Source organism: Trachinotus anak, unplaced genomic scaffold, assembly GCF_046630095.1.
Source record: "Trachinotus anak isolate AG129_WGS33_773 ecotype Australia unplaced genomic scaffold, CSIRO_AGI_Tana_v1 ptg000021l, whole genome shotgun sequence".
Classification (NCBI taxonomy): domain Eukaryota; kingdom Metazoa; phylum Chordata; class Actinopteri; order Carangiformes; family Carangidae; genus Trachinotus; species Trachinotus anak.
The window spans coordinates 5,377,264-5,401,792 of NW_027273872.1; the positions used below are offsets into that span (position 1 = coordinate 5,377,264).

The following is a 24,529-nucleotide window of genomic DNA, read 5'->3' on the forward strand; positions in this document are numbered from 1 at the left end:
TTCTTTGTGCTTGAACTTTAAGCAGGAATTGCCATGTTCTGCAATAAATGTCTGAAATGCATCACATCAAGCTGGATCTTTTAAAGGCCAGGGCGTGGGACATTGTGTCCTTCAATTCAATTCAATTCAATTTTATTTGTATAGCGCCAAATCATAATATACATTATCTCAAGGCACTTTACAGGGTAAGGTCAAGACCTTACTTTGTTACAGAATAAACCCAACAGTTCCCACAAAGAGCAAGCGCTTGGCGACAGGGGGGAGGAAAAACTCCCTTTTAACAGGAAGAAACCTCCAACAGAACTGGGCTCAGGGTGGGCGGCCGTCTGCCTCGACCGGTTGGGTTTAGGAGAAGATAGAAAGAGGGGGAGGGGGAGGAGAGGGGAGAGAAGAGAGAGAGAGAGAGACCAGGAACAGCTGTGTCGGTAATGGTGTTATCAATAATAATGACAGGTATCAGTGGACCTTCAGACTGAACCAGCCCCCCCGCCCACCCTGAGCCAGGCTCAGGGTGGGCGGCCATCTGCCTTGACTGGTTGGGTTTAAGAGGAGGAAGAGGGGGTGGGGGAGGAGAGAGGAGAAAAGAGAGCGAGAGAGAGAGAGAGAGACCAGGAACAGCTGTATAGGTAATGGTGTTATCAATTATAATTAATAATAATTTTTAATTTAAAGCTGATTTAATTAAAATAGTTGTGGATGAAAACAAACAGAGCCATGTTTCACCATTTTCCCTGTCCTTCATTCATCATTCACAGCACAAAACAGCACCATTTGTCATCTCAGAAAGTGGCCTCAGTGGTGGGGGTAACAACAGAAACTGATAAAGATGGAAGTGATGAAATGACTTACAAATTAATATTGGAAGAGACAAAATGAATTGAAACTTGATTTGATAAACTTGACGGACATTTTATTTGAAACAGTGCTCAACAATGACAGCAATTGTTGTCACTTCCACCCAAAGTGTCAATCAAAAACTGCGCCCACTGTCTGATCGGGTTTTCGGCTCACAACTTACAGGCAGCTCAGCACTGGTGATTTCACTTCAACACAACTGCACCTGAATGTGCTGCCTTAAATCCCTACAAACAGACTGGAACTGACAGTGAGAGTAGTAAAGGATGCGCTTGATATCCAATCTATACTATCTATTAAAAATCAAACAAAATTCAATATGGACCGTGTTGCCTCTGTTTATTTTCCTTTGTCACTTTCTCATCCTGGGCAGAGAGCTGTTGAGATGACCACCGACAAATGGGTCATCACAATCTCCAAAAACACCAGAGCAGTTTCCCAAACAGGCGTTATTTGGATAAACTCACCACATACTCAAAATCTAAATGATCTCTGAACTTTCTCACCTGAAAAAATATAATGAAGTGATATAATACATTTTTTGTTGTTTTTAATAGGGCAGAAGTAACAAATATTGCTTGTCAACACTATTTTTCAGGTCACATACATTTAATCACTTCCATTGTTAATTTGTAAGTGGTTTCATCACCTCTGTTTTTATCAGTAGTTTTTTGTTACTTCCACCCCTCATAGAGGTCCCCCTGAAGCTGCAGACAAAGGGGTAAATCTGACATTTCTTTAGCGTAATGTGTGTACATGTGTGTAACTAGCATTATTCACAGACTGCAGTGGTGTTTCATGAGACTGTTCTTACCTGCTGTCTGATTTTTATGCCATGTTCAACATCTTCACCTTCTGACCAGTGGTATCGCAGTGTGTTGACAAGGACCCTGATAGTATGAAACAGTTTCTACCCTCAGTCTATTTAACAGTCTCAGTCCTGCCCTTATCAGAGTCAGGCTATCACAATAGTGATTACAATTTATCCTGAGGGGGGGCTTGAAATTGTGTCACAAATTTCATGGCAGTCCACTCAACAGTTGTTGAGATATTTCACTCAAAATGACAAATTTATGTCGTCCTCATGGTGGTGGAGGATTCATCTTCTGGGAACAATGAATGTCCGTATTATTCTTTGCCACTCGGTTCGTTAAATGTTGAGATATTTCACAAAATGTCTTAACTTTGACCTGCTGGTGGCGCTAGCAGGAAGGTCACAGGAACATCAAAGTATCAAGATTCATCCTCACAGGACCATGAATATCTATAACAAGTTTCATAGAAATCTATGTGATAGCTATAGTTCAGCCTGGACCAAACTGCAAAACATGAACAATCTCTAACTTTATACATTGACTTCTTTATTTCATCTTTATTAATATTAAATGATTTTGAGAATAGATCAGACTGAGAGGTAATACGCTTCACAAAGACCAAGACAAGACCAGTCTAGCAGGAAGTGCACTTTGATTATATGTTCTGTGATAGCCAACGTGCATCTGATGGTCTGATCTCATGATCATCTCTCCTCCTCCACTCACAAAATCACCAAGAAGTCTCCAAGTAAAGACAGTGTCAAGATGATCCTGCTATGGGCAACACTGTTTCTCCTTCATCAAGGATGTAAGTGCTTTTCTGCATGCAGTCTAGATGTGTGGGGGTTGAAGTGATTGTTATTATAATTTTTTTTTACATTTTACACTACTTGTCACTTACTGTTCCATGTGTTATGTGCTCTCATTCAATTCAGTTGCAATGGTTCCAGTGATCACAGTTCAACTTGGTGAACCTGTAACGTTCTCGTGTGTTTTGCCCGTTGAAGATTTGAAGAAAGCACAACTCTTCTGGTACAAGCAGAATGCTGGGAGTACTCTGAAATTAATTGCAACACTGAGGAAAAATATAAAACCTTCATATGCACAAGAGTTTTCTGCCTCAAGATTGGAAGTAAAACAAAGCAAAAATATCAACAATCTGATTATTTTGAAGACGAACCAAGAAGATGAGGGAATGTATCACTGTGCAATCATAGACTGGACGGAGAATACTTGGAGTGGGACCTATTTGTCAGTTAAAGGTAATTATATGATCAGCACTGTGTTAATGTTTCTTAATATTTTTTCTGAAAAATAACTTGGTGAGTATCTTCAAATATCCAATTGAAATTTTACATTAGGTACAGTATGTAAGTCTGCACAGTATTATGTCAAATCATTGATCTTATAATTATCAGTCTTTTAATTTCTCAAAAATATTGTTCCCAAGTTTTCACACACTTTTGTATTTATAGGAAACTCTCAGAGGACATCAAACTATACTGTTGTTCAGTGGCCGACGGCATCTGATCCAGGAGACTCAGTGGCTCTGCAGTGTTCAGTCCTCTCTGACTCTGACAACAAGACGTGTCCAGGAGATCACAGTGTGTACTGGTTCAGGTCTGATAAATCACACCCACACATCATCTACACTGATGGAAATAAACTTGATAAATGTGACAAGAGATCTGACTCTGTGAAGAGCTGCGTTTATCGCTTCTCTAAGAACGTGAGCTCCTCTGATGCTGGGACTTATTACTGCGCTGTGGCCACATGTGGGGAGATCATTTTTGGACATGGAACAAAACTGCTGCCCAATACGAGAGGTGAAATACAAAATATGTGAATAACATCACGACTTATGAGTCTCCCTCTCTTTCAGAAGCATTGATGAGTTTTTTTGTTCTTTTTAGGGCAAACAGCAAGATCTGAATTTATTGGGCTGGTGATATTAATAGTCTGCTTGGCCATTTCTGTGATTGGAAATATTGTTTTCATCTGTTGCCGAACCCCAAGAGCAGGTAAGTGTTGTTGTTCCTAGATCAAAAACGTTAATACCACCATGGTTGTATTGGAAAAGGTGATATAGTGTAATACATGTAATATCTTACAGGACAAACCTCAACATCAACCTTCTGCTCTGGGTTACAGAATAATAGCTAGTCTCCATATGTTTATTCTCATTTGTCATCTTTACTGTATGCTAAGTCGGTGACTGTGGAAAAGAGTTTTTGTGATTTTTAGTTTATTAATGTAAATTAAAACCTGTTGAATCAAATGAGGAGTCAGATTAAATACAATATTCCTGTTTCTATTCATCATTAGGAACAGAAAGTGCCTCATCAGAAGGACGACACAACAACTCGAGCCAACCAATACATGACAGTGTAACTAAAGATACCAGTTCACATTTGTTTTTGTTTTTTTATTAGCATGATTCCCAACTTTAACATTTACCAACATGATTAATAATGAGTTTTATTTGCTTCACAGACTGGTGGACATGATCTGAACTACGCTGCGTTACATTTCTCTGGAGGCAAAACTACAAGAGGAAGGATTAGGAAAGAATTGAAGACTGAAGAAAGTGTGTACTCTCAAGTTAGATACGAAATGTGAAGGTGTGGGTCAGTTTATAGAACTGACCTCCGACAGTATGAATAAATAAATAAATGAATAAATGTTTAAACTTTGTTGAGTTGGTTCATGATTAAATCCACAATCATAGCACACAGATGTGCTCTTTATGTTCCGTATTTTACTGGAAGTTAATCCTCGCATCATATTATGAGCTTGTATTTGCTGTTATTTCTTTATGACATTTATTTCATTAAACTTTAAAAGGGCTATTACACCCTATAACTTTTTTTATTATATGTCTTTCATACATTTACATTCCTTCTTTTTATTATATTAGTTCTAATATTCATTATCTTTATTTGAAATTGGCTGTTCCTAAGAAAATAATATGAAGATAAGTGGCTTTGTGAGTGTTAAATTTTGAAATATGAATTAGAGGCTGACAGTTTTATGGGAGTTTTACGGGATTCACAGGATGGGCGTCAATGTCACTATTCATTACAATAGTGGGATAGGACATTAAAAAAATATATTATATATCATATTATATATTATTATATTATTTTGAACATAATGTCGTTTATTCTTTTTGATTCTTTCCTGTCTGTTCTGGTGGCTGGTTGGTTGCAGGCGACCATCTCACCAGTGCATGACATGTGTGGACTGAGGACACATGCTGCAGCCGACAGAAGTCAGAGAGGCTGCTCACTGCAGAGCCAATAAATCTCACATTAGGATGCCTTATTTCACTTTTTTCAAACTAACTGCTACAGTAACTCAGTGGAGAGGCTTCTCTGAGTGTAGCTGCCTAGCTAGCGAGTACTGATAGCCTGTATGTGAGTTTGAGTGAACATCAGTAACCTGCAGGTGTTTCTGTATGCACATCGGTCACACACGACACCACCCACCACTACAAGTAAATTCTCAACCTGTGGGAAACACTGTGAAAAATGCAAAAAAAAAAACACAACACAGGAACAGGATGGGATGAGAGTCATTCTTCTGGGGTTGGGATGGGACTGGAATGAAAACTACTCCCATGTCACCCTCTAGTGTTAGTGTGCTGGTCACAGGGGGTACATTTACATTTACATTTATTCATTTGGCAGATGCTTTTATCCAAAGTGACTTACAAGTGAGGGACATCAGTAGAGCTTCAGTGCAGTAGGAGACTTAAGTGAAAGAGGATGAGGTAAAAAGTGCACCTAAAGTGCATAGTAAGTGCTGGTTTGGGTGTTAGAGGTGTTAGGAGAGGAAGTGCTCCTGGAAGAGATGATTCTCAAGGGATACCTGAAGATAGAGAGGGACACCCCTGCTCTGATAGCATGTGGTACAGTCTGGACTGTGATTGCCATGTGTGCACCGATGGCAATCCCAGATGGCATTCCTTGGAGGAACGCAGCGGTCTCAATCGTACAGCATAAGCCTGTACGATTGAGATCAACTTGATGGGTGCAGACCCAGGAGTCCATCTGAGGGCAAGCATTGGTGAGTTGAACTGGACTTAGGCAGCCATGGGTAACCAGTGTAGGTGAATTAGTAGCGGATTGACACGTTTCCTTTAAGGCTGATTGAAGACCAGGTGGGCTGCTACATACTGGAACACCTGTAATGGTTTCACTTTGCATGAAGGGAGGCCCACTAGAAGGGCATTGCAGTAGTGGCCTTGTTTGGTGGACTTGCACTACTTGGTCTATACCTGAGGTCCTCACAAGACGAGGTCTGCACATGAGGGCTGACGCATCATTGACAATCTCTATTGAAATAATTCATGGTTCATTGCATCCAGTTGAGTAGACCTACACCCCATGAATTAGCAGCACAAAGTGTTTGTTTTTGGAGGCTGTGAGCTCATTCACATTCCCCTGCTGCCTGAAACTTGAAGCAACGATGCACAATTAATGTGCTTTTTAAGTAGTAGCAAGGACACAGTATACAGGAATATCTGTGAATGAGATAATTAGAGGTAACACCTTCACAGGCTCTGTGAGGGGACATCCTCAAGCAAAACCAATCTCAGCGAGTGCAACCTCTCAGCTTTATTAAAAGCAAATCTGACTTGAAAGAAGAAAAAATGTTGAACTCTCAAAGTTTTTTTTTCTAAATTGGTAAGTACACAGCTGTTAATGCTAACATACATCCATGCTAGTAATAGCAAAACTTACAAATAGCTTATTTAATGACATAAGGGAAAATGTCACATATTTAAGATTTATGAGTCCGTATGTGAATCCAGTTTCCTTGTTACAATATTCATTTATTTTTACAATATGTTCGGTCTAACTCTTCCCCATGGTGTCTTATCTTTTCTGACTTGTTCCTGTTCCTGTTTTCAGTATTCACACCTTCTTCCAAATGTTCAAAAGCTCACTGCATAGCTGTACACCTTCCTGTTTTGAGGGCAAAAGCTGGTTGTTGCCTAACAAAGATGAAAAACACTCCTAAAAGAGAGCAGCTGCGGAAGAGTCCCCAAAACTCAGAAGAACAAAAATCTTTGACATTATCATTAAAATGAGTGAGTGAACGGACCAGAAGGCGTTCATATGCTTCACAAAGACCAGAATGAGACCATTGTGGCAGGAAGTGCTCTTTTGAGTGATAACCAATCAGATGCATTTGGCAGTGTCACATATAGTATGTAACATCACATCCTTTACTCACTGAGATACCAATGAGGTTCCAATCAAGACACAATGCTAAGATGATCCTGTTATGGGTTATACTGCTAGCTCTTCATCGAGTATGTAAGTGCTATTTAATTCTGTGTATGTAGTCATTCAGAATTTACTTGCCAACTAGATGTCTGGAGATTAAGCCTAAATATACTGTGCTTATCTATATATATATATAGTGCTTTTTCAAGGTCATTGGTTTTACATCTTTGTTATTTACTGTTTCATGTAAAAAATGTTTTATTTAATTCAGATTCGCTGGTTCCAGTGATCACAGTTCACCTGGGTGAGCCTGTCACCTTCTCATGTACTTTGCCTCATGTTGGGATCAGCAGCAGACAACTCAGCTGGTACAAGCAAAGTGCCGGGGATACTCTGAAATTAATTGTGACACAGAAGAAATTTGCTCAACCTGAGTATGCACCAGAGTTTTCTGAATCCAGATTTAAGGTAAATGATGATAAAAATAACTTCAACCTGACCATAGTGAGGGCGACTCAAGAAGATGAGGGACTGTATCACTGTGCAATCACAGAGTGGATTAGTGCTCCTGTGTGGAGTGGGACATATTTGATACTAAAAGGTAATAATGTGATCTACTTTGGTTAAGTTTTACAAATACTTCTTTCACTGATTTAAAGCTGAACTGTGTTAATGCTTGAGAAAAATAACTCAGAGAATCACAAAAATTTTACATTAATATACATCCATTTATTTCCAGATGTTTCTAGATGTCAGCCACTGATTGAAGACTGCTTTGTCTTAATTTTTTAGGAAAATGTTATTTGAAACACTTTTAAAGGGGCTGCCAAACGTTTTGCAAATGCTTCATTCACTGATTTAAGGCTTAACTGCGTTAATGTTTTAGAAAAAATTAGCTTGTTTGGAAAATCATTAACGCTCCAGTTTCAATCAAATTGAATTTACATTTAAAATATGTTCGTACACTAGACTTAAGAGAAAAAAAATCACATTTATAATAACTGATCCAGATCTGCCCTGAAACGTAATGGGTTCTTCCCTGGCCCATGCAGTATCCCTCCACCAGATCTGGTGCAAATCGCTTCTGTAATTTTTGTGTAATTGTTCTGACAAATAAACAGACATAGGTGAAAACATGATGGAGGTAATAAGATATACTGTACTACAGTGTTCCCTAAGCTTTCAAAATGTGTTTGAAGAACTCAATGATTAACACAGTTTTACATTTATAGGAAACTCTCAGAGGACATCAAACTATACTGTGGTTCAGCGGCCGACGGCATCTGATCCAGGAGACTCAGTGGCTCTGCAGTGTTCAGTCCTCTCTGACTCTGACAACAAGACGTGTCCAGAAGATCACAGTGTGTACTGGTTCAGAGCCGGAGCAGATAAATCACACACAGGCATCATCTACACTGATGGAAATAAACTTGATAAATGTGACAAGAGATCTGACTCTGTGAAGAGCTGCTTTTATCACCTCTCTAAGAACGTGAGCTCCTCTGATGCTGGGACTTATTACTGCGCTGTGGCCACATGTGGGGAGATCATTTTTGGACATGGAACAAAACTGCTGCCCAATACGAGAGGTGAAATACAAAATATGTGAATAACATCATGACTTATGAGTCTCCCTCAGAAGCATTGATGAGTTTTTTTTGTTCTTTTTAGGGCAGACAGCAAGTTCTGAATTTATTGGGCTGGTGATATTAATAGTCTGCTTGGCCATTTCTGTGATTGGAAATATTGTTTTCATCTGTTGCCGAACCCCAAGAGCAGGTAAGTGTTGTTGTTCCTAGATCAAAAACGTTTGAAGTTCATATAGTGTAGGACGTGTAACATCATACAGAACAGACGTCATGTTCTCTGATAAGATAATAGAGGATATTTTATTTTTGCACAGTATCAATAAGTAATGTATAATCACATTTGTAGAACATATTACTATTTGTTCAACATTAAACTTTATAATTACCTCACACATTGTCAGTAATTGAGGGAAACAGTTATAACTTTTAGTTTATTAACATTTTTAAATGAAAACCTGTTGAGTCAGATTTAGTACAATATTCCTGTTTCCATTCATCATTAGGAAGAGAAGGTGCCTCATCAGAAGGACGACACAACAATTTGAGCCAACCAATACATGACCGCGTAAGTAAAGATACCAAATTACATGTTTTGCTTTTATTAACATGACTCCAAACCGTAACATGATTAAAAATGAGTCTTTTATTTGCTTCACAGACCGAAGGTGGACACGATTTGAACTATGCTGCATTACATTTCTCTGGAGGAAAAGTTACAAGAGGAAGGATGAAGAAAAGGTTGAAGACTGAAGAAAGTGTGTATGCTCAAGTTAATTATGAAATGTAATAGTGTCTATGAAAAACTGTGGGTTGGTTTTTAAAATTTACCTCTGAAGCGAAAATAAATAAATGTGGTAGATAGATTTGTGACTTGATTGGGAACAAGCTGTTTCACGATAAAAGCTAAAATTGTAGCACACAGATGTACTTTTTATGTTCCATATTTTACCATAAGTTGATCCTTTCATCCGTTCTTGTTGTTCTTTTATATTATTGAATATAAAACACAGATTTGTGGATGAAACTTTAATAGGGATATTAAAGTTTTATTACATTTCTTTCAGACATTTACATCATTTTCTTGATATTCATTGTTTTCATTTTAAGTCTGAGGTTGTGGTTTGTAAAGAAAAACAATGTTGTTATACGACAGACTTTAAGGACATGTGGCTGCTATGATCCAGCCTCAGAACAACTCTCACCAATCGCTTTGAGTTGCTGGTAGTTTCCGTTTCAAAGTGACACTGAACAAAGGAGGGACCTGAGGCTCCATCTACGCCTGAGATGTGATCAGATTGAATTCAATAATTCTAGAAAGTGTTTGCAAGTCTCTAGAAAAACCAACACTTTTTTATACAATGACAGATTTATTGATTCTTATTGACATAGTTTGATATAGTTTCAAATCATGTTCACAAGTAGTTTGCATGGCAACATAACAAAAACACAGAAAAAGCAACATGCACATACTTAACACAGGTTTACAGCCATGTGGTGTCTGTCACCAAACAAGCAAGAAATAAAGTTACTTTCAAATATCCTCTGATCTGACTTTCTTTCTCTTGATACTGGTTACAATACAGAGCACTTACAGATACAGATATTGATGTCTCCTGCATTTCCAGACATCTCTCTACTGTCTGTAAACAAATGCATGTAATGCATGAAAAATACTGAACCACAAACATGGCGCAGTGATCAGGTACGCATTAATTTGCTCTTAATTTAAATCTCTTGATCTCTCTGATATTTAGTCTATCTAATACATTGCTCCCAGTACTGACACAGTGTATTGGATCGGTTTATCTCTATTAATGTATTAAGTCTTTAAACCTGCAATGCATAACTTTTGTCTCCCTCTCTGGCAGTAAGAGTAATTACACAATGTCTTTTTTAGACTGTAATCTTTTCTCTCAATGTTAGTTTCTTTTTTATCTGGAGCATCAAAACCTTTCTTGGATGCTTCCTAGTTTTTCCACCATTGGCTTCGCCATGGTTCTAGTTGCTAGTTACATGTTCTGTTGTCTATAAGTACATTGTAAACACATCTGGAGACTCAACACAAGCATCCAACAGACAGTACAACATGCTTAAGGCTCCTACTCCCATATTTCACCTAGGAACCTTAAGCATGTTGTGCTGTGTGCAAGGGGGACACAACAAACATCATACAAATAATGCAGCCTCCAGATACAGTGCATCCAGAAAGTATTCACAGCGCTTCACTTTATCCACATTTTGTAATGTTACAGCCTTTGCTCAATACTTTGTTGAAGCCCCTTTGGCAGCAATTACAGCCTCAAGTCTTTTTGAGTATGATGCTACAAGCTTGGCACACCTATGTTTGGGCAGTTTCTCCCATTCTTCTTTGCAGAACCTCTCAAGCTCCATCAGGTTGGATGGGTAGCGGCAGTGCACAGACATTTTCAGATCTCTCCAGAGATGTTCAATTGGGTTCAAGTCTGGGCTCTGGCTGGGCCACTCAAGGACATTCACGGAGTCGTCCCGAAGCCACTCCTTTGTTGTCTTGGCTGTGTGCTTAGGGTCATTGTCCTGTTGGAAGATGAACCTTCACCCCAGTCCGAGGTTTCCCTCGACCCTGACTAGTCTCCCAGTTCCTGCTGCCGAAAAACATCAGGGATGGTATTGGCCAGGTGATGAGCGGTGTCTGGTTTCCTCCAGACATGATGCTTGGCATTCAGGCCAAAGAATTCAATCTTTGTTTCATCAGACCAGAGAAATTTGTTTCTCATGGTCTGAGAGTCCTTCAGGTGCCTTTTGGCAAACTCCAGGCGGGCTGTCATGTGCCTTTTACTTCCATCAGTCCACTCTACCATACAGGCCTGATTGGTGGAGTGCTGCAGAAATGGTTGTCCTTCTGGAAGGTTCCCCTCTCTCCACAGAGCAACACTGGAGCACTGTCAGAGTGACCATCGGGTTCTTGGTCACCTCCCTGACTAAGGCCCTTCTGCCCTGATTGCTCAGATTGGCCAGGCTTCCAGCTCTAGGAAGAGTCCTGGTGGTTCCGAACTTCTTCCATTTATGAATGATAGAGGCCACTGTGCTCATTGGGACCTTCATTGCCGCAGAAATTTTTCTGTACCCTTCCCCAGATCTGAGCTTCGATACAATCCTGTCTCGGAGGTCTACAGACAATTCCTTGGACTTCATGGCTTGGTTTGTGCTCTGACATGCACTGTTAACTATGGGACCTTATGTAGACAGGTGTGTGCCTTTCCAAATCATGTCCAATCAACTGATTCTACCACAGGTGGACTCCAATCAAGTTGTAGAAACATCTGAAGGATGATCAGTGGAAACAGGATGCACCTGAGCACAATTTTGAGTGTCATGGCAAAGGCTGTGAATACTTATGTACATGTGATTTTTTTTTTGTTTTTTATTTTCAATATATTTGCAAAATTGTTCACTTTGTCATTATGTGGTATTGTGTGTAGAATATTGAGGTAAAAAATGAATTTAATCCATTTTGGAATAAGGCTGTAACATAAAATGTGGAAAAAGTGAAGCGCTGTGAATACTTTCCGGATGCACTGTATGTTAACAATATACATGCAGAGATCAGAACACCCTCTTTGGCTCTGACAAACCCGTGGGTTGATGTAAAACACGTAGCTACCAGTGTGACGCACAGGAAAGTCGCCACAGACACTAGATTTAAAACGCTGGTGTACAACATGCAAAGAGATTTACCTGCATGGCCCTGATAGTATTAATCAACTCTTTTGGCGAGGGCTTGAATGTTAAAGAATAGATTATTAAAGATTACTGCAAGTGCATTTTCTATTGAGACTATAAGAACCTAGAAACCAATTTAGGTAAGACTGGAGGTAGAGCTAAAAGTTTCCTGCTTGACTTGATTGTCTCTATATTGATTTGAAAGCACTGACCATCTGTTTAGCTTAAGAACTGATAGTGCTGTGCACGGCTCTTTCTCTTTTTGAAATTTAATCTAGCTCACGCAGCAGTCGATCTCTCTTTTGCCCTGAAATCAACAAATGATTGTCCAGTCAAATCGTCCAAACAAGGTGGTATCTCCTTAAACAGAATTAAAATGTCAGTGTTCTAAATTAATGGATATATTGGCCTACACAGTTCACAGCAAAAATTCTACATGATAGATAGGATACTACGTTTCATTTTTGCATGATATCCCAGTGTTCGACTTGTAACAAATACAAATTGTTGTGGGTAAGTAAGACACCTCAGTATCAAAATATGATTTAGAAAAACATCTAAAAAAATTATATCATGTTGTTGAAGGTGGCTAGCGTGTCTGGTGAATTATAACATTTTTGTTAGTGAGACTACCAGTTGGAAACTGTCAATAAAGGCAAACCATATTCCTGTCTGTAGTTAAAGGGCCCAGCCAGAATAACTTTGACCCGTTCAAAACTGAAAAGCTGATCCTGATGAGAACATTGTTACCTCCTTCACTGGTTCCTTTAGACTATTTGAGTCTAGCTTGTAGCTGGTAACTAGCCTTAGCGGCCCAGACCACTGTGTTGATGAAGGATGGACGCAAGATGTTGTGGGGGCATTTTCAAACAGGACTTTTCCTCTGCAGTAGTGAACACAATACTCAGTCTTCTAACATTATTATGCTGCAACCTGCGACTGGCTGCGATAACCTGAAGGTAGTCTTCAATCACACACTTGAGGGTGATTTACTTCCTTTACATCTACGCGTGAAAATTTTTGGATTATTTTAGAATCAGCGGGCTACGGGAACTGTTGTTTTCAGTTAAGGTTGACACCTATGAATAGTAGGTAGTAGCAGGTAAAGGAGAGCTGTGTGAATCTTATGGTGGTGAGCTGAGTAACCACAATCACAGGTTCAATCAGTTTGAGATCTCCAGGTCAAGATGGGGAGGAAAATTTCATCATTTTTTAAAAACACACCAGAAAGCCCCAGCCCTGCCCTCAGTCAGGAGGTTCATAGTGCAGGAGGTATGTTATCTTAGTTGAGATTTATCAATGTATGCAGATTTAGCTGAAAGACTTGTTCCCTCTTTCATACGACCATTTCAGACTTCGATTTGATTGACTGATCTCATTTATTGAAAACATGTTGTGAACAAAATAAAATGTAAGCAAGAAGAAAATAAATGAAAACAAAACAAAAACATCAGCAGAGTTATCAGAATCCAGTAAACAAGTATAAAGAAGGATGTATAAAGATAAGTGAAAATCCTAATTGTGATTCTCACAATGACAACATTATGATGATGAGAACAATAATCATGAACACAATAACAGGTAATAATATTGATAGTAACAAAACAATAATGATAAAAATGAGGTTGCCAGTGTTTTTTAAGAGGCAAACAGTTGGTGGTAAGGGAACAAAATGAAGCGGATGCAATGTATCCATTTTCACAGCCTGACCTAATAGCCACATATAACAAACCCTTTAGCTCTAAACAGCCTCACATAAACCACATCATACAATATATGTTGCAAAACAGAGGTGTAACTCACTAATCGAACCCTAGAGCCTTCACAGCAGCGTAGATCCTCTCTCTCTCTGCTGCTTTTGCATCCTGTATTACGCAACTGTCAGCTTTCACCATGGTGAATATGACAGTAGAATGAACCCACATGTCCTCATCTCTCTGAGAAAAGATATTATACAACAAGTTAGAGAAAAAAATAAGAATCAAAAAAAGGTTCATCTGAACTTTAAATACTTTACCTGTTGACGTTTCTGACCTCCACCGTTTTTTTGCAGGGCAACAGCTGCTGGATTATGAAATAGAAAATATACAGATAAGAATAAATCAGGATGCAGTAGCTTGAATGTAATACTCCTGAACAGAGAACAATGACTAACTTCTATTACCGTTGCCACGGTCACAGTTGGTTTTCTTGATGACGCAAATGAGGAAGGCTATAACGATCAGACTTGTAACCAAGATAGCCAACAGCGGAAATATAACTGCAGTGGCCATCTGTGACCACACGCTGGTTCCTGAGACGTGATGAAAAGAGAGAAACAATGAGCAAAAGTACACAATGTTTTACATCCCCTCCTGGTGAAGTGATTTTAAATGTATAGTATTATTAAAGTATATTATATTATAGTATTTTACTGAATTTAAAGTATAATCTCATACAGAAATGTACACATTTCCTAATTAAAAAAACAACAAAAATTGTATGGAGAACAAGAACAATAATGATACCTTCATTATGCAATTTTGTTCCATCTCCAAATAATATCTCCCCACATGTGGCCACAGCACAGTAATATGTCCCAGAATCAGAGGAGGTGATGTTTTTAGTGAAGCGATAAACACAACTCCTCAGAGAGTCAGGTCTTTTCTCACATTCACTTCCATCAGTGTAGATGATGTCTGGGTGTGATTTATCTGCTCCGGCTCTGAACCAGTACACACTGTGATCTCCTGGACACGTCTTGTTGTCAGAGTCAGAGAGGACTGAACACTGCAGAGTCACTGAGTCTCCTGGACGGACTGGATCAGATATTTTTGGCTCCTGAACAATAGCATACTTTGATGTCCTCTGAGAGTTTCCTATAAATACAAAAGTGTGTAAAAAAACAATGGGATTTCCAAGCATGTTTTGAAAGCCTAAGGGGAATTTACGAATATTTCAAATGTAACTTTGTAAAATTATTTGACCTTATACTCTAGCAAATGAGGATCTGTTAAAATAAGAACTGGGGACTGTACCTCGTTTTATTAGATATGTTTTAAATCAGTGTGTAGTGAAATTGGCAGCCCCTTTGAAAGTGTTTGCTAAAAAATTAAGACAACGCAGTCTTGAATCAGTGGCTGACATCTAGAAACATCTGGAAATAAATGGATGTAAATGTAAAATTTTTGTGACTGCGTTATTTTTCTCAAACATTAACACAATTCAGCTTTAAATCAGTGAAAGAAGTATTTGTAAAACTTAACCAAAGTAGATCATATTATTACCTTTTAGTATCAAATATGTCCCACTCCACACAGGAATACTAATCCACTCCGTGATAGCACAGTGATACAGTCCCTCATCTTCTTGAGTCGTCCTCACTATGGTCAGGTTGATAAAATTCTTACCATTATTTACCTCCCATCTGGATTCAGAAAACTGTGGTGCATACTCAGGTTCTCCAAATTTCCGCTGTGTCACAATTAATTTCAGAGTATCCCCAGCACTTTGCTTGTACCAGAAGAGTGTTCTATGGCTGATCCCAACATCAGGCAAAGTACATGTGAAGGTGACAGGCTCACCCAGGTGAACTGTGATCACTGGAACCAGCGAATCTGAATTAAATGAAACATTTGATACATGAAACAGTAAATAACAAAGATTCAGAAAGTGTATCTTGCAAAAACAAAATAACTTCTACACATCTAGTTGACATGTAAATTCTTAATTGACTACATACACAGAATTAGATAGCACTTACATACGTGATGAAGAGCAAATAATGTCACCCATAACAGGATCATCTTGACACTGTGTCTTGCTTGGAATGTCAGTAAGTAAAAGAGGTGATGTGGTGTGGCCACAATTCTAAATGTAGCCACAGTCCTGTGTAAAACTGTCAAGTGTGTCTGATTGGTTTTTACAGAAGATGCTCAAAAGTACACTTCCTGTCACCTTGGTCTCACTTGGTTTTTCTTGAGCATATGAACAAGTGGAGACTGTAATGTTCATACATGAATGCAATATTTAAGTTTAACCTGTGCCCTTTTAATTAAATTATATTGTTGCAGCCTCTTCTTTTACAATGGTTTAATAGCACCCAACTGGAAAATTAGGACCTTCAGCTCTTTAACTCAACTTAACTACTATTTACATGACAGTTGTGGATGGAAACACATTAATTCACATTTTTTTTTTTCAGATTTTCTGGAAATTTGTTTAAAATATGTTCTAAATTTGGATGGAAACCTGGCTAGTGAAGTAACTTACAATGCTGAAGACACATTAGCTCTGTCAGCTTGCATTGAAAGTGTTGCCTCCTTCAGAGGATGTGGTCAAGGAGGGAGCTGCCTCCAAAGACTGCATAGACTGTGGTGGAGGCTGAACTGAAATGAGTCTGGTCAACAGAGGATTTCCTATTAACCTTTGGCTGCTGTTTTATTTGTGGAATCTCTTTTTGAAAAGCCTCTGGTGTGCAGTGGCATCTTGGGATAGGTTTGGCCATGAAGGATCCACCCATTGGATTCATTGTTTCCCAGGAAATGAGGGACGGGCTTCTTGGCTGCATTTGAAGGAACCTTTGAAATGGGTCAGCTTTATCGCGCCACTGTGATGCAATCGGTCTTGAAATTAATTCTTTGAAGGATGTGGCCCCAGAATTGAGACACACTTACTATTTACTTTACTGTGTACTACTTTACTGTCTGCCATTTTATTTGAGTATCCAAACTTTGAATGTGTAAATGTTTGCGTTATATAGTGTCCCCAACAATTCCTAAATGGGATGAAAGATGTAGTATCCATTGCATGTAGGCTACTTCCAATCCCTTAATGCAAAGCTCCATATTTTACAGGTGTGAAAAATTACTTTTCACCTATAGCTGTCATAGCTAACGTAAGATGACAATGATGTATTAGTGTAAGAAATACCAATTCACTGGCAAACTTTTCTTTTGTGTTGATGAAATGTTTATTTTATTTTTCATATGTTTATTCCAAAGCACAAGTTAAACTGGGAGAGGTCATCTGACCTGATGTCATGCACCTTGTTTCGCTGGGCCCAGGCTATAGCTAGCTCCTCATTGTTCGCCACAAATATCTATGGTTTGGTTTGTTTTTTCTTGTTTAAATACTGCTTCACAAATCCACACAGCCATTCAACATAGCATCCACCACTGACTGATAGACTTGTGGTAGTTGTGAATAACATATTGTTTACTTTACCTAAGATACTGAGTGGTTGCCATCTTTTTCTAGCTCTCTGAGCCTGGGCTGTGACAAAAAAACACAATACTAGATAATACGAGACAATACTAACAGTGCTTTATGTGCTAACATGCTAACAGGGTTTAACAGGGTTACCATGATTGCCATCTTAGTTTGTATGTTGATATTTTTCACAAATTTGCATAAATACAAACTACAGCTGAGGTTGGTGGGAATATCAGTGTATTTAGTCAAAATTTAAATTCTGGGGGAAAAGTCAGGAGATCACCAACAATGATTACAATTTATATTGAGTGAGGCATTAATGTGTACCAGATTTCACAGCAATCCACTTAATAGCTATTAAGACATTTCCCTCAAAGACACAAATATGAACCTCATGATGTCAGGGGAGTACCATTAATATCCTTTAAATTTCAAATTAAGATAACTGATAACTCATATTTGCTTCATGGTTCAGTTATGGGTTCGCTAGTCTTTGATTATCATTTAAAAACCACTTTTTTGTGTCAGTTATTGGGCATGTAGTGTGTTGCAGTGGTTCCATGTTGGTTTATATGATGTATGTTGTATGTAACAGTGCTTTAAGAAAAATTCCATCATGTCAAACTCCCTCCATGGACAGAGTTGGTTTCAAAATAAACTCATCATAACACATCATTCTATAAGATGGCTATGTAGAAGCAAAATAATAAGTTTTCAGAAATACATAATGCATAATAATTTAAGTTTTATTTGTGATTTTATGATAGGTTTGGTATCTCTTGTCATGTATCTATTAAGAAAGAAGCAGCACATCTGCACACCCACCACTTCCTGTCAGTACATAACCTTGGCATGGCATTGATACATAAAGAAATGTACAGTACAAATACATATGGATACATCAGCATTTTATCATCATAATGATGATGATAAAAACTCAGTTATGTGATCCCTACTGCATGTCTATTGTAATGATTATAAAGATGGATGACATCACAGCTCTCCAACAGTGAAGCCAAAGCATCTCAATCACCCCCTGGTGGCTGGCTGCAGTATAGTTCATAAACCCCACCCCCTCCATGTTAGCGAATGTTAACAAATCAAAGTACAGAAATTTTTCCCAAATATGGTGTCTATTATTTTAGGTAGTTCTTATCATGCTGGTGTATGTTCACATCATAATGATGTATTCAAATATTTTGGCTTCATATTTGTACAGTAGGATAAAATATGTATACAGTCATTGGTCTACTGCTAAAATAAATATAACTACATATAATGTCAAAAAGAAATATGTTTCTTAGGTTAAATATACAGTATGTCAAATACATTTAGGTATGGAAAATAAAAGACTAGCTTTACTTACTTTACAGGTGAAATTAGGTTTCAGTATATCCTCACAATGTGCAGAAAAAATAGCATTAATCAGCAGATGCAGTGTTTAGACTATATGAGATTATTACTTTAAGATTATTATCATTAATCTAACACAAGAGTTCTGACATCAGTGTAGATATTCTCTTCTTCTGCCGTTTTTGTATCCCTTGTTTCTGCTCTGCTAGCGCTAGTTTGCCTGCTGATGAAGGTCGGTGTAGAATAAACCAACGAATCCTCATCTGTCTGGGGAAACATTAGGCAAAGATGCGAGGTGGCAGTTGTTAATATTTACACAAGTAGAGACAAAAACATGACTATCATTTTTCAGCTGTTTCTCTTATTTTCAAAATAAAACCTACCTGCTGATTTTCCTGATTAGCATTTGCAGTTGCATTTGTTTGTAGAGCAACAGAAGCTGAAATATGACATAAAAACATAGTTTTAATGTGAATACATTTTTGCCAAATGCTGTTTGATAGATCAATGTATGTGTGATTTTGCTTACCATAATAACCATGAGAATTTTCCTTGAGTATCTTGATCGAATAAATGAGATAAGCTATAACAATCAGACTTATAGCCAAAGCAACACATAACAAAGAGAGAACTGGATTTCTGCTTTCTGCTGACACAAAATGAAAAAGAGCAAAAATTTAAGTTACTAATTAGTAAAAATAAAAAAGTAAGTAATTTGGAGTAACTTACTATTTATGATAAGACGTTTCAGTATATGAAGTAAACATGGGACCCTCATCAAACACACAAATATGTTAATTTCCTCATTAGATAGAAATATGATGCATTTACCTTCAGTATCAAGTTTTGATCTGTTTTCAGGAAATATCTCCTCACATGTGGCCACAGCACAGAAATAAGTCCCAGCGCCAGAGGAGCTGCTGTTCTTCGAGCAGCTGCAGATACATTTCTCTGTTGAGATTCCCTCAGGGTTCTTGTCACAACCATAAGCACTGTTTCCCTCAGTGTTATTAAAGTCAGAGGGGGTTGAACTCTGCAGAGACTCTTCTGAAAGGACTGTAGGGGTTGCAGTTACATTAGGTTCTGTTCCTGGAATATTGAAAAGAAAAGAACCCACTTCAAAATTTTTTGTACAAAAAACTACACAATTTTCAAACAACTTGATTGGATTGCAATTTTTAAGGAATCTGAGAAATCAGTTGCTTTATTTTACCTTTAACTCTCAGGTCTGTTCCATTTAAAAATGTAACGCTTTGTTGATATGTTTTCATACAGTAGTAAAGTGCTGCATCACTTAGCTCTGCTTTTGCAATACGCAGAACAAATGTTTCAGGCTCCTCAGTGGTTGTAATGTGACGATGAACAGTCTTTAAGCTATATGTTTTTCCTAAGACTTCAGGAAAGTTTCCAGAAACGAGCCTGATCCAAAACAAGCTTCCTGAAGCTTTGCGGGTACATGTGAGGGTCACATTATCTCCAACACGAACAGTCTTTGTCTCAAAGATCGGCTCATCTGTGCTTCCTGAAAAAAAAGACATTAAACAGAGCAGTGAAAAAAATCATATATGTCATATTTTAAATTACTTCAAAGGATGATGATACTTTAAATTCAGAGTAAATTTACATATATACGTACGCCCCACTCTGAGCATCAGCAGTAAATAAAATATGATCAACATTTTCTGGTTATTCCACTTCAGACTGCTGAAAATCAGACTGTGTTATACAGTAATTCATCAACACATAATCATATCAAGTGGGAGGGAACAATGTGAGAACAATCTGATTGGCTTCTTGTTACACTGGTGTTTCACTGTGTTCTGCGTCAGTGGAAATAATATCAACCATCTTTCCAACCTAAACACATGAAACTACACCAACAGAGAGTTTTTGTTTCATGTGTCATGGTGGGTTTCTATAACTGAAACCTACAGTAAAAACAACAAAAAAACAGCTTTTTCCTCACCTCATGACTAATGTAATTTGATCTTGATGTGAACTAATTCTCCAGTGTTTGGATTAATTTTTTTGCTGATCGCTCAGGTACTCATCTGAACATGCCCCCAAATATCTGTAAGTGAAATAAAATGAAATCTTGTGGCAGTCACGAAAAGTCAAGAAAAATGATCTCATTCTACTGACCACAAAAGGAAGAAAATGTAGCAGGTGTTCGTGTTGTGATTGTGATTACTATATTTATGTGTGGTTGGTAACCTAGTTTCCAAACACCCTAAAATAGACAGAGTTTTTTGTGATTCATAGGGTGTATTATTGTTTTAACTTTGATGCTGAGTGATTCTGCAAACCTGAGATTATGTTCAGTGTTGGCTATTTGTAGTGACGTGGTGACTTTTACAGATGGGCAAGGAACAGTACAATTTCTGCTACAATAGCAGCAAAAAATCTGGACATCTTCACTGTTCTTCATCCTTGCTGAAGGGATTCTAGGAGTTGTTTAGTTGTTAATCTTCCTGGCTCACTGTCTGGACTGTAGCTGAAGCACAGAGAGTATTTATTTACTGACAAACAGTCTAAAGTGCACATACATTACACTGTATTTTCAGAGCTATATTGCTAACTGCTAACTAACTAGCTAACTCTGCTCTGGTTGCCGGCATCACCTCTCTCTCTTTCTCTCTCTGTCTCTCTCTCTCTCTCTCTCCGCAAGCAACCCAAGTAATGAGCTATTCGTGAAAGGAGCTGCTCTACTCCTGTAATAATATTCTGTCTCAAACTTCTCACACGTTCTGCAGATCTTGGACAGAGATGATAAATCAGTATAATTTGCTCATTGACTTGCTACAGCTGCCTTTTAATGCTTAATGCTCTGCTTTAGTTTCCACACACATCTGCACATGCCTATGATGTGAGATCATTACTGATCTCAGAACGGTAGAAGCTGAGTCAAGTACAGCTTGACAAGTACACTTTATCTGTAGCTAATCACCAATTCAAAACCCATGGATTTATCCTCAAGTGCACGCGCGCACCCCCTAAAAAAGGCTGCTGTCCTCTCTGCTTGGCACTGCATTTTAAACATGGCTCTTACATATTGTGTATAATCTGCTCACTCTTTAACATCACTGCCATCTTTTTGTGTACCTGACTCTACAGACAGAAGATAAGTTTACAATGAACTGTTAAGTTAATCAGCTAAACCTTTTCAGAGGGGCTCTGATACCAATAGTCTTTATTGTATGTAAAATGCTGTATATGTTAAAGAAAAGGCCTATGTCTCACATAAAAAAATCAATCTTGCAACATCTGCAGCTCTCAGTTAAATCTCCATTAACTGATGTTATGACACTGACAAGTTATCCCCAGTGTGTTAGCAAACAGTTGCCTAGCTCTATTAGATACGGAGTAAAGGTTGCATCCATTTGTATATTTTGGTGACCTGTTATTTGTAAGTCCAATATCCAATATTTGCTTTAACTCCGATTTTTGGTCTCCACCAACTACCTTCCAAAAGAGCTCTTTAGCTGCTAAATGCTTCATGATATTCACCAGCTAGTTGCTCACTTTACCAGTCTACTCACTCTGTCTGCTGTTTGGTGTTGGCCAGATACAGTTAGCTCATCAGAACTTATTTGTGAAAACAGTGCCAACTCTGATGACAGCATTGAGAGTAAAAACAGTAAAGTTACAGATTGTAAAATCAAAACAATTGGCGGCATGACGCTTCTACCCTTATACCCATCTTAGGGCCTTTATATACATCAGTGATGTAAAAATATTGATTATTTCTGCTTTAGGAAGAGGAGTTTCTATTTTAAAATATATTTAGTTATTTATAGTGAGTACAGTAATACAGAAAGACAGAGGTGCTACCTTAAATATACTGGTAGTCAATCAATCCAGATAATCCATGTAATCAATGATGACCAGCCCACCTTCGTAAATATACCGAGAGGAAGACACAGGGAAAATTAACTACAGTAAAATGTACTTTAAAACAAAAGCATTGCAGTAAACACTGTCATGTACTTTGTGTCCTGTGTACTGACATCTGTACTGACACACAAACAGACACAGGTCAACACACATTCACAGTCACCATTTACAAGGAAATGAAAATGGAAACTTAAGCATTGTTGTGGCTGTGGTTTCAAAATAAGGTGTGAATACCAAGGGGCTTTTGTTCCTCTCACACTCTATTTTAGCCTCAGGAAGCTGGGCTTGTACTGCTGATTTACAGTTTTTGAAAAATACCACCACCGTACACTTAATCATCATTGTGATTATTAATAACATCAACTAACAGGAGTAGTTAAACATACATACATATTATATTATTATATTCATCTTCTTCTTAAGTACTTGATGGACTACAGTGATGGACTGACAGCCTGTATAAATTAATGCTGAATGAACTGAAACCCAACATTAAAACAAAACTTGAACTAATATAAAGACTGTATATTTTGTAGATGTCTGTAGATCCATCTTTAAAAACATGAGAAAAACAAACATTATTTGTACTTTAAATGAGAACATTAAAAGGGAAGTAAAACTAAAACAAACATTTCAGTTTGATCACCTAAAAGTAGCTGCTGAAGCTTCATGTAGCTCCTCCTTCACTTCATATCCTGTTGAAGCTCATAGTCAGGTCTGTTCTTAGTGAACGTGTTCAGTGGTTGGTCAGAGGGTGGAGAAATGGCCCACCACAAGCTGTGTGTGTCAGTGTAGCTGCTGCATGTGGCCCCAACGCTTTCAGTGTTGTAGGTTAGATTAGATTTGAGCAAAACATTATTGTCCTCTCATTACATCACTGCCATAAAAATCAGATGACAGAGTAAGGTTTACAATACAACCAATTTTTTTACTACATTAATGGTGATTTGAGGAGGACTATTGAACCCAAAAAGCTTTCAATTATAAATGCATGATGTGTAATATATCAGTTAATACAGTGTAAGGACCTGTGTCCCCAAATCAAAATCTAACATCCTACAACACTGTCGTCACCACTCAGTTATGCCGCCATTTGCCACAGTGATACACAAAGACAGAGGAGCCATCTTAAATATCATATGAGCCAATTGAGAAGCTCCACATCATCAGTGAAAACTCCCACTCTTCATGTCAGTCACTTCAGCGGGAAGAGCACAGACACAGAGCTGGGGAGGTGGTTGTGGTCTCACCATCCATCCTCTGTACTTCATTTCTTATCAGGGTGCTGCTGAAAGGCAGTAGCAGAGCACAACTCTCACAGTATCATAGAAACACACTCACCTTCACATTCACCACACGTGGACATTTTCTTTCTTTTTCTTTATGCATTGCTTTAAAACTGCATTGTTTTGTTTTAATGACAAAATTCGCATTCATAGGAAATGTGTCCTTCTGTCTCTCTCACACATACATTTACCTTTAAAATCTCCACATCTTTTGATCTTCTGTGCAGTTTTGGTCACATTTCCTCTCTTTTGGTCTCTTTCCTCTGCAACTGTCCTTCAAACCCACAGACCACCACCCACGCTGCCACTACCATGATTTCAAATGTCCTTTATTCCTCTTACTGTTTTTTGGAGGTCCAAATATCAACCACTTTTGATAATATATTGAGTTCTCCTAAGGATATTTCTCCAATTTTAGAAAAGCCCTGGATAAGCTTAGCCTAGCTTAGCACAAGCAGTGGAAGAAAAACAGCCAGCCTACACTGAATGAGGACAACCCTGAAATAATACCAAAAAAACATGTACATCTCCTGAAATAAAAACGTATCACAGGTTTGGTAAATGTGGAGGGGAAGTCATTTTCATAATTACACACAGTGATCGATTCATTA

At 38.1% G+C, this 24,529-nt stretch overlaps 4 protein-coding genes across 5 annotated transcripts; 2 read left to right on the forward strand and 2 right to left on the reverse strand.

The window, feature by feature from the left end:
* Nucleotides 1–735: 735 nt before the first annotated feature.
* Nucleotides 736–4,875, forward strand: LOC139605948 (uncharacterized). Its single transcript, XM_071457853.1, has 6 exons — nucleotides 736–2,478; nucleotides 2,606–2,932; nucleotides 3,146–3,496; nucleotides 3,584–3,691; nucleotides 3,996–4,057; nucleotides 4,164–4,875. The coding sequence occupies exons 1-6, from the start codon at nucleotides 2,436–2,438 to the stop codon at nucleotides 4,287–4,289; spliced, it is 1,017 nt and encodes a 338-aa protein (XP_071313954.1). The 5' UTR covers nucleotides 736–2,435; the 3' UTR covers nucleotides 4,290–4,875.
* Nucleotides 4,876–5,816: 941 nt separating this feature from the next.
* On the forward strand, nucleotides 5,817–10,112 carry LOC139605795 (signal-regulatory protein beta-2-like). Its single transcript, XM_071457582.1, has 6 exons — nucleotides 5,817–6,994; nucleotides 7,176–7,505; nucleotides 8,137–8,493; nucleotides 8,576–8,683; nucleotides 8,997–9,058; nucleotides 9,152–10,112. Exons 1-6 carry the CDS (start codon nucleotides 6,922–6,924, stop codon nucleotides 9,278–9,280), a joined length of 1,059 nt encoding a protein of 352 aa, XP_071313683.1. The 5' UTR covers nucleotides 5,817–6,921; the 3' UTR covers nucleotides 9,281–10,112.
* A 1,141-nt stretch (nucleotides 10,113–11,253) lies between these two features.
* LOC139606231 (signal-regulatory protein beta-2-like) lies at nucleotides 11,254–17,973 on the reverse strand. 2 transcript variants are annotated; one of them, XM_071458280.1, is made up of 6 exons: nucleotides 15,935–17,973; nucleotides 15,459–15,788; nucleotides 14,700–15,050; nucleotides 14,357–14,485; nucleotides 14,210–14,253; nucleotides 11,254–14,129 (listed from the first exon to the last, which is right to left on the reverse strand). In XM_071458280.1, the coding sequence occupies exons 1-6, from the start codon at nucleotides 15,975–15,977 to the stop codon at nucleotides 13,995–13,997; spliced, it is 1,032 nt and encodes a 343-aa protein (XP_071314381.1). In that variant the 5' UTR covers nucleotides 15,978–17,973; the 3' UTR covers nucleotides 11,254–13,994. The 2 variants fall into 2 exon arrangements, with proteins under 2 accessions (XP_071314381.1, XP_071314380.1); XM_071458279.1 differs by having other exon boundaries at nucleotides 14,210–14,256.
* Nucleotides 17,974–18,110: 137 nt separating this feature from the next.
* LOC139606232 (uncharacterized) lies at nucleotides 18,111–21,446 on the reverse strand. Its single transcript, XM_071458281.1, has 6 exons — nucleotides 20,375–21,446; nucleotides 19,952–20,260; nucleotides 19,570–19,827; nucleotides 19,268–19,384; nucleotides 19,122–19,177; nucleotides 18,111–19,005 (listed from the first exon to the last, which is right to left on the reverse strand). Exons 1-6 carry the CDS (start codon nucleotides 20,415–20,417, stop codon nucleotides 18,865–18,867), a joined length of 924 nt encoding a protein of 307 aa, XP_071314382.1. The 5' UTR covers nucleotides 20,418–21,446; the 3' UTR covers nucleotides 18,111–18,864.
* Between the last annotated feature and the right edge of the window lie 3,083 nt (nucleotides 21,447–24,529).

What these genes read in the sequence shown, in the direction of transcription:
- LOC139605948 (XM_071457853.1), top strand. Translation starts at nt 2,436, where the DNA reads ATGATCCTGCTATGGGCAACACTGTTTCTCCTTCATCAAGGAT. An exon ending in GACCTATTTGTCAGTTAAAG is followed by an intron (nt 2,933 to 3,145) that starts GTAATTATATGA and finishes TTGTATTTATAG; the next exon opens with GAAACTCTCAGAGGACATCA. An exon ending in GCCAACCAATACATGACAGT is followed by an intron (nt 4,058 to 4,163) that starts GTAACTAAAGAT and finishes TTTGCTTCACAG; the next exon opens with ACTGGTGGACATGATCTGAA.
- LOC139605795 (XM_071457582.1), top strand. Translation starts at nt 6,922, where the DNA reads ATGAGGTTCCAATCAAGACACAATGCTAAGATGATCCTGTTATGGGTT. An exon ending in TTGCCGAACCCCAAGAGCAG is followed by an intron (nt 8,684 to 8,996) that starts GTAAGTGTTGTT and finishes ATTCATCATTAG; the next exon opens with GAAGAGAAGGTGCCTCATCA. An exon ending in GCCAACCAATACATGACCGC is followed by an intron (nt 9,059 to 9,151) that starts GTAAGTAAAGAT and finishes TTTGCTTCACAG; the next exon opens with ACCGAAGGTGGACACGATTT.
- LOC139606231 (XM_071458279.1), bottom strand. Translation starts at nt 15,977, where the DNA reads ATGATCCTGTTATGGGTGACATTATTTGCTCTTCATCACGTAT. An exon ending in GACATATTTGATACTAAAAG is followed by an intron (nt 15,051 to 15,458) that starts GTAATAATATGA and finishes TTGTATTTATAG; the next exon opens with GAAACTCTCAGAGGACATCA. An exon ending in AACAAAATTGCATAATGAAG is followed by an intron (nt 14,486 to 14,699) that starts GTATCATTATTG and finishes ATCACGTCTCAG; the next exon opens with GAACCAGCGTGTGGTCACAG.
- LOC139606232 (XM_071458281.1), bottom strand. Translation starts at nt 20,417, where the DNA reads ATGTTGATCATATTTTATTTACTGCTGATGCTCAGAGTGGGGC. An exon ending in ATCAAAACTTGATACTGAAG is followed by an intron (nt 19,385 to 19,569) that starts GTAAATGCATCA and finishes TTGTGTCAGCAG; the next exon opens with AAAGCAGAAATCCAGTTCTC. An exon ending in CTAATCAGGAAAATCAGCAG is followed by an intron (nt 19,006 to 19,121) that starts GTAGGTTTTATT and finishes ATGTTTCCCCAG; the next exon opens with ACAGATGAGGATTCGTTGGT.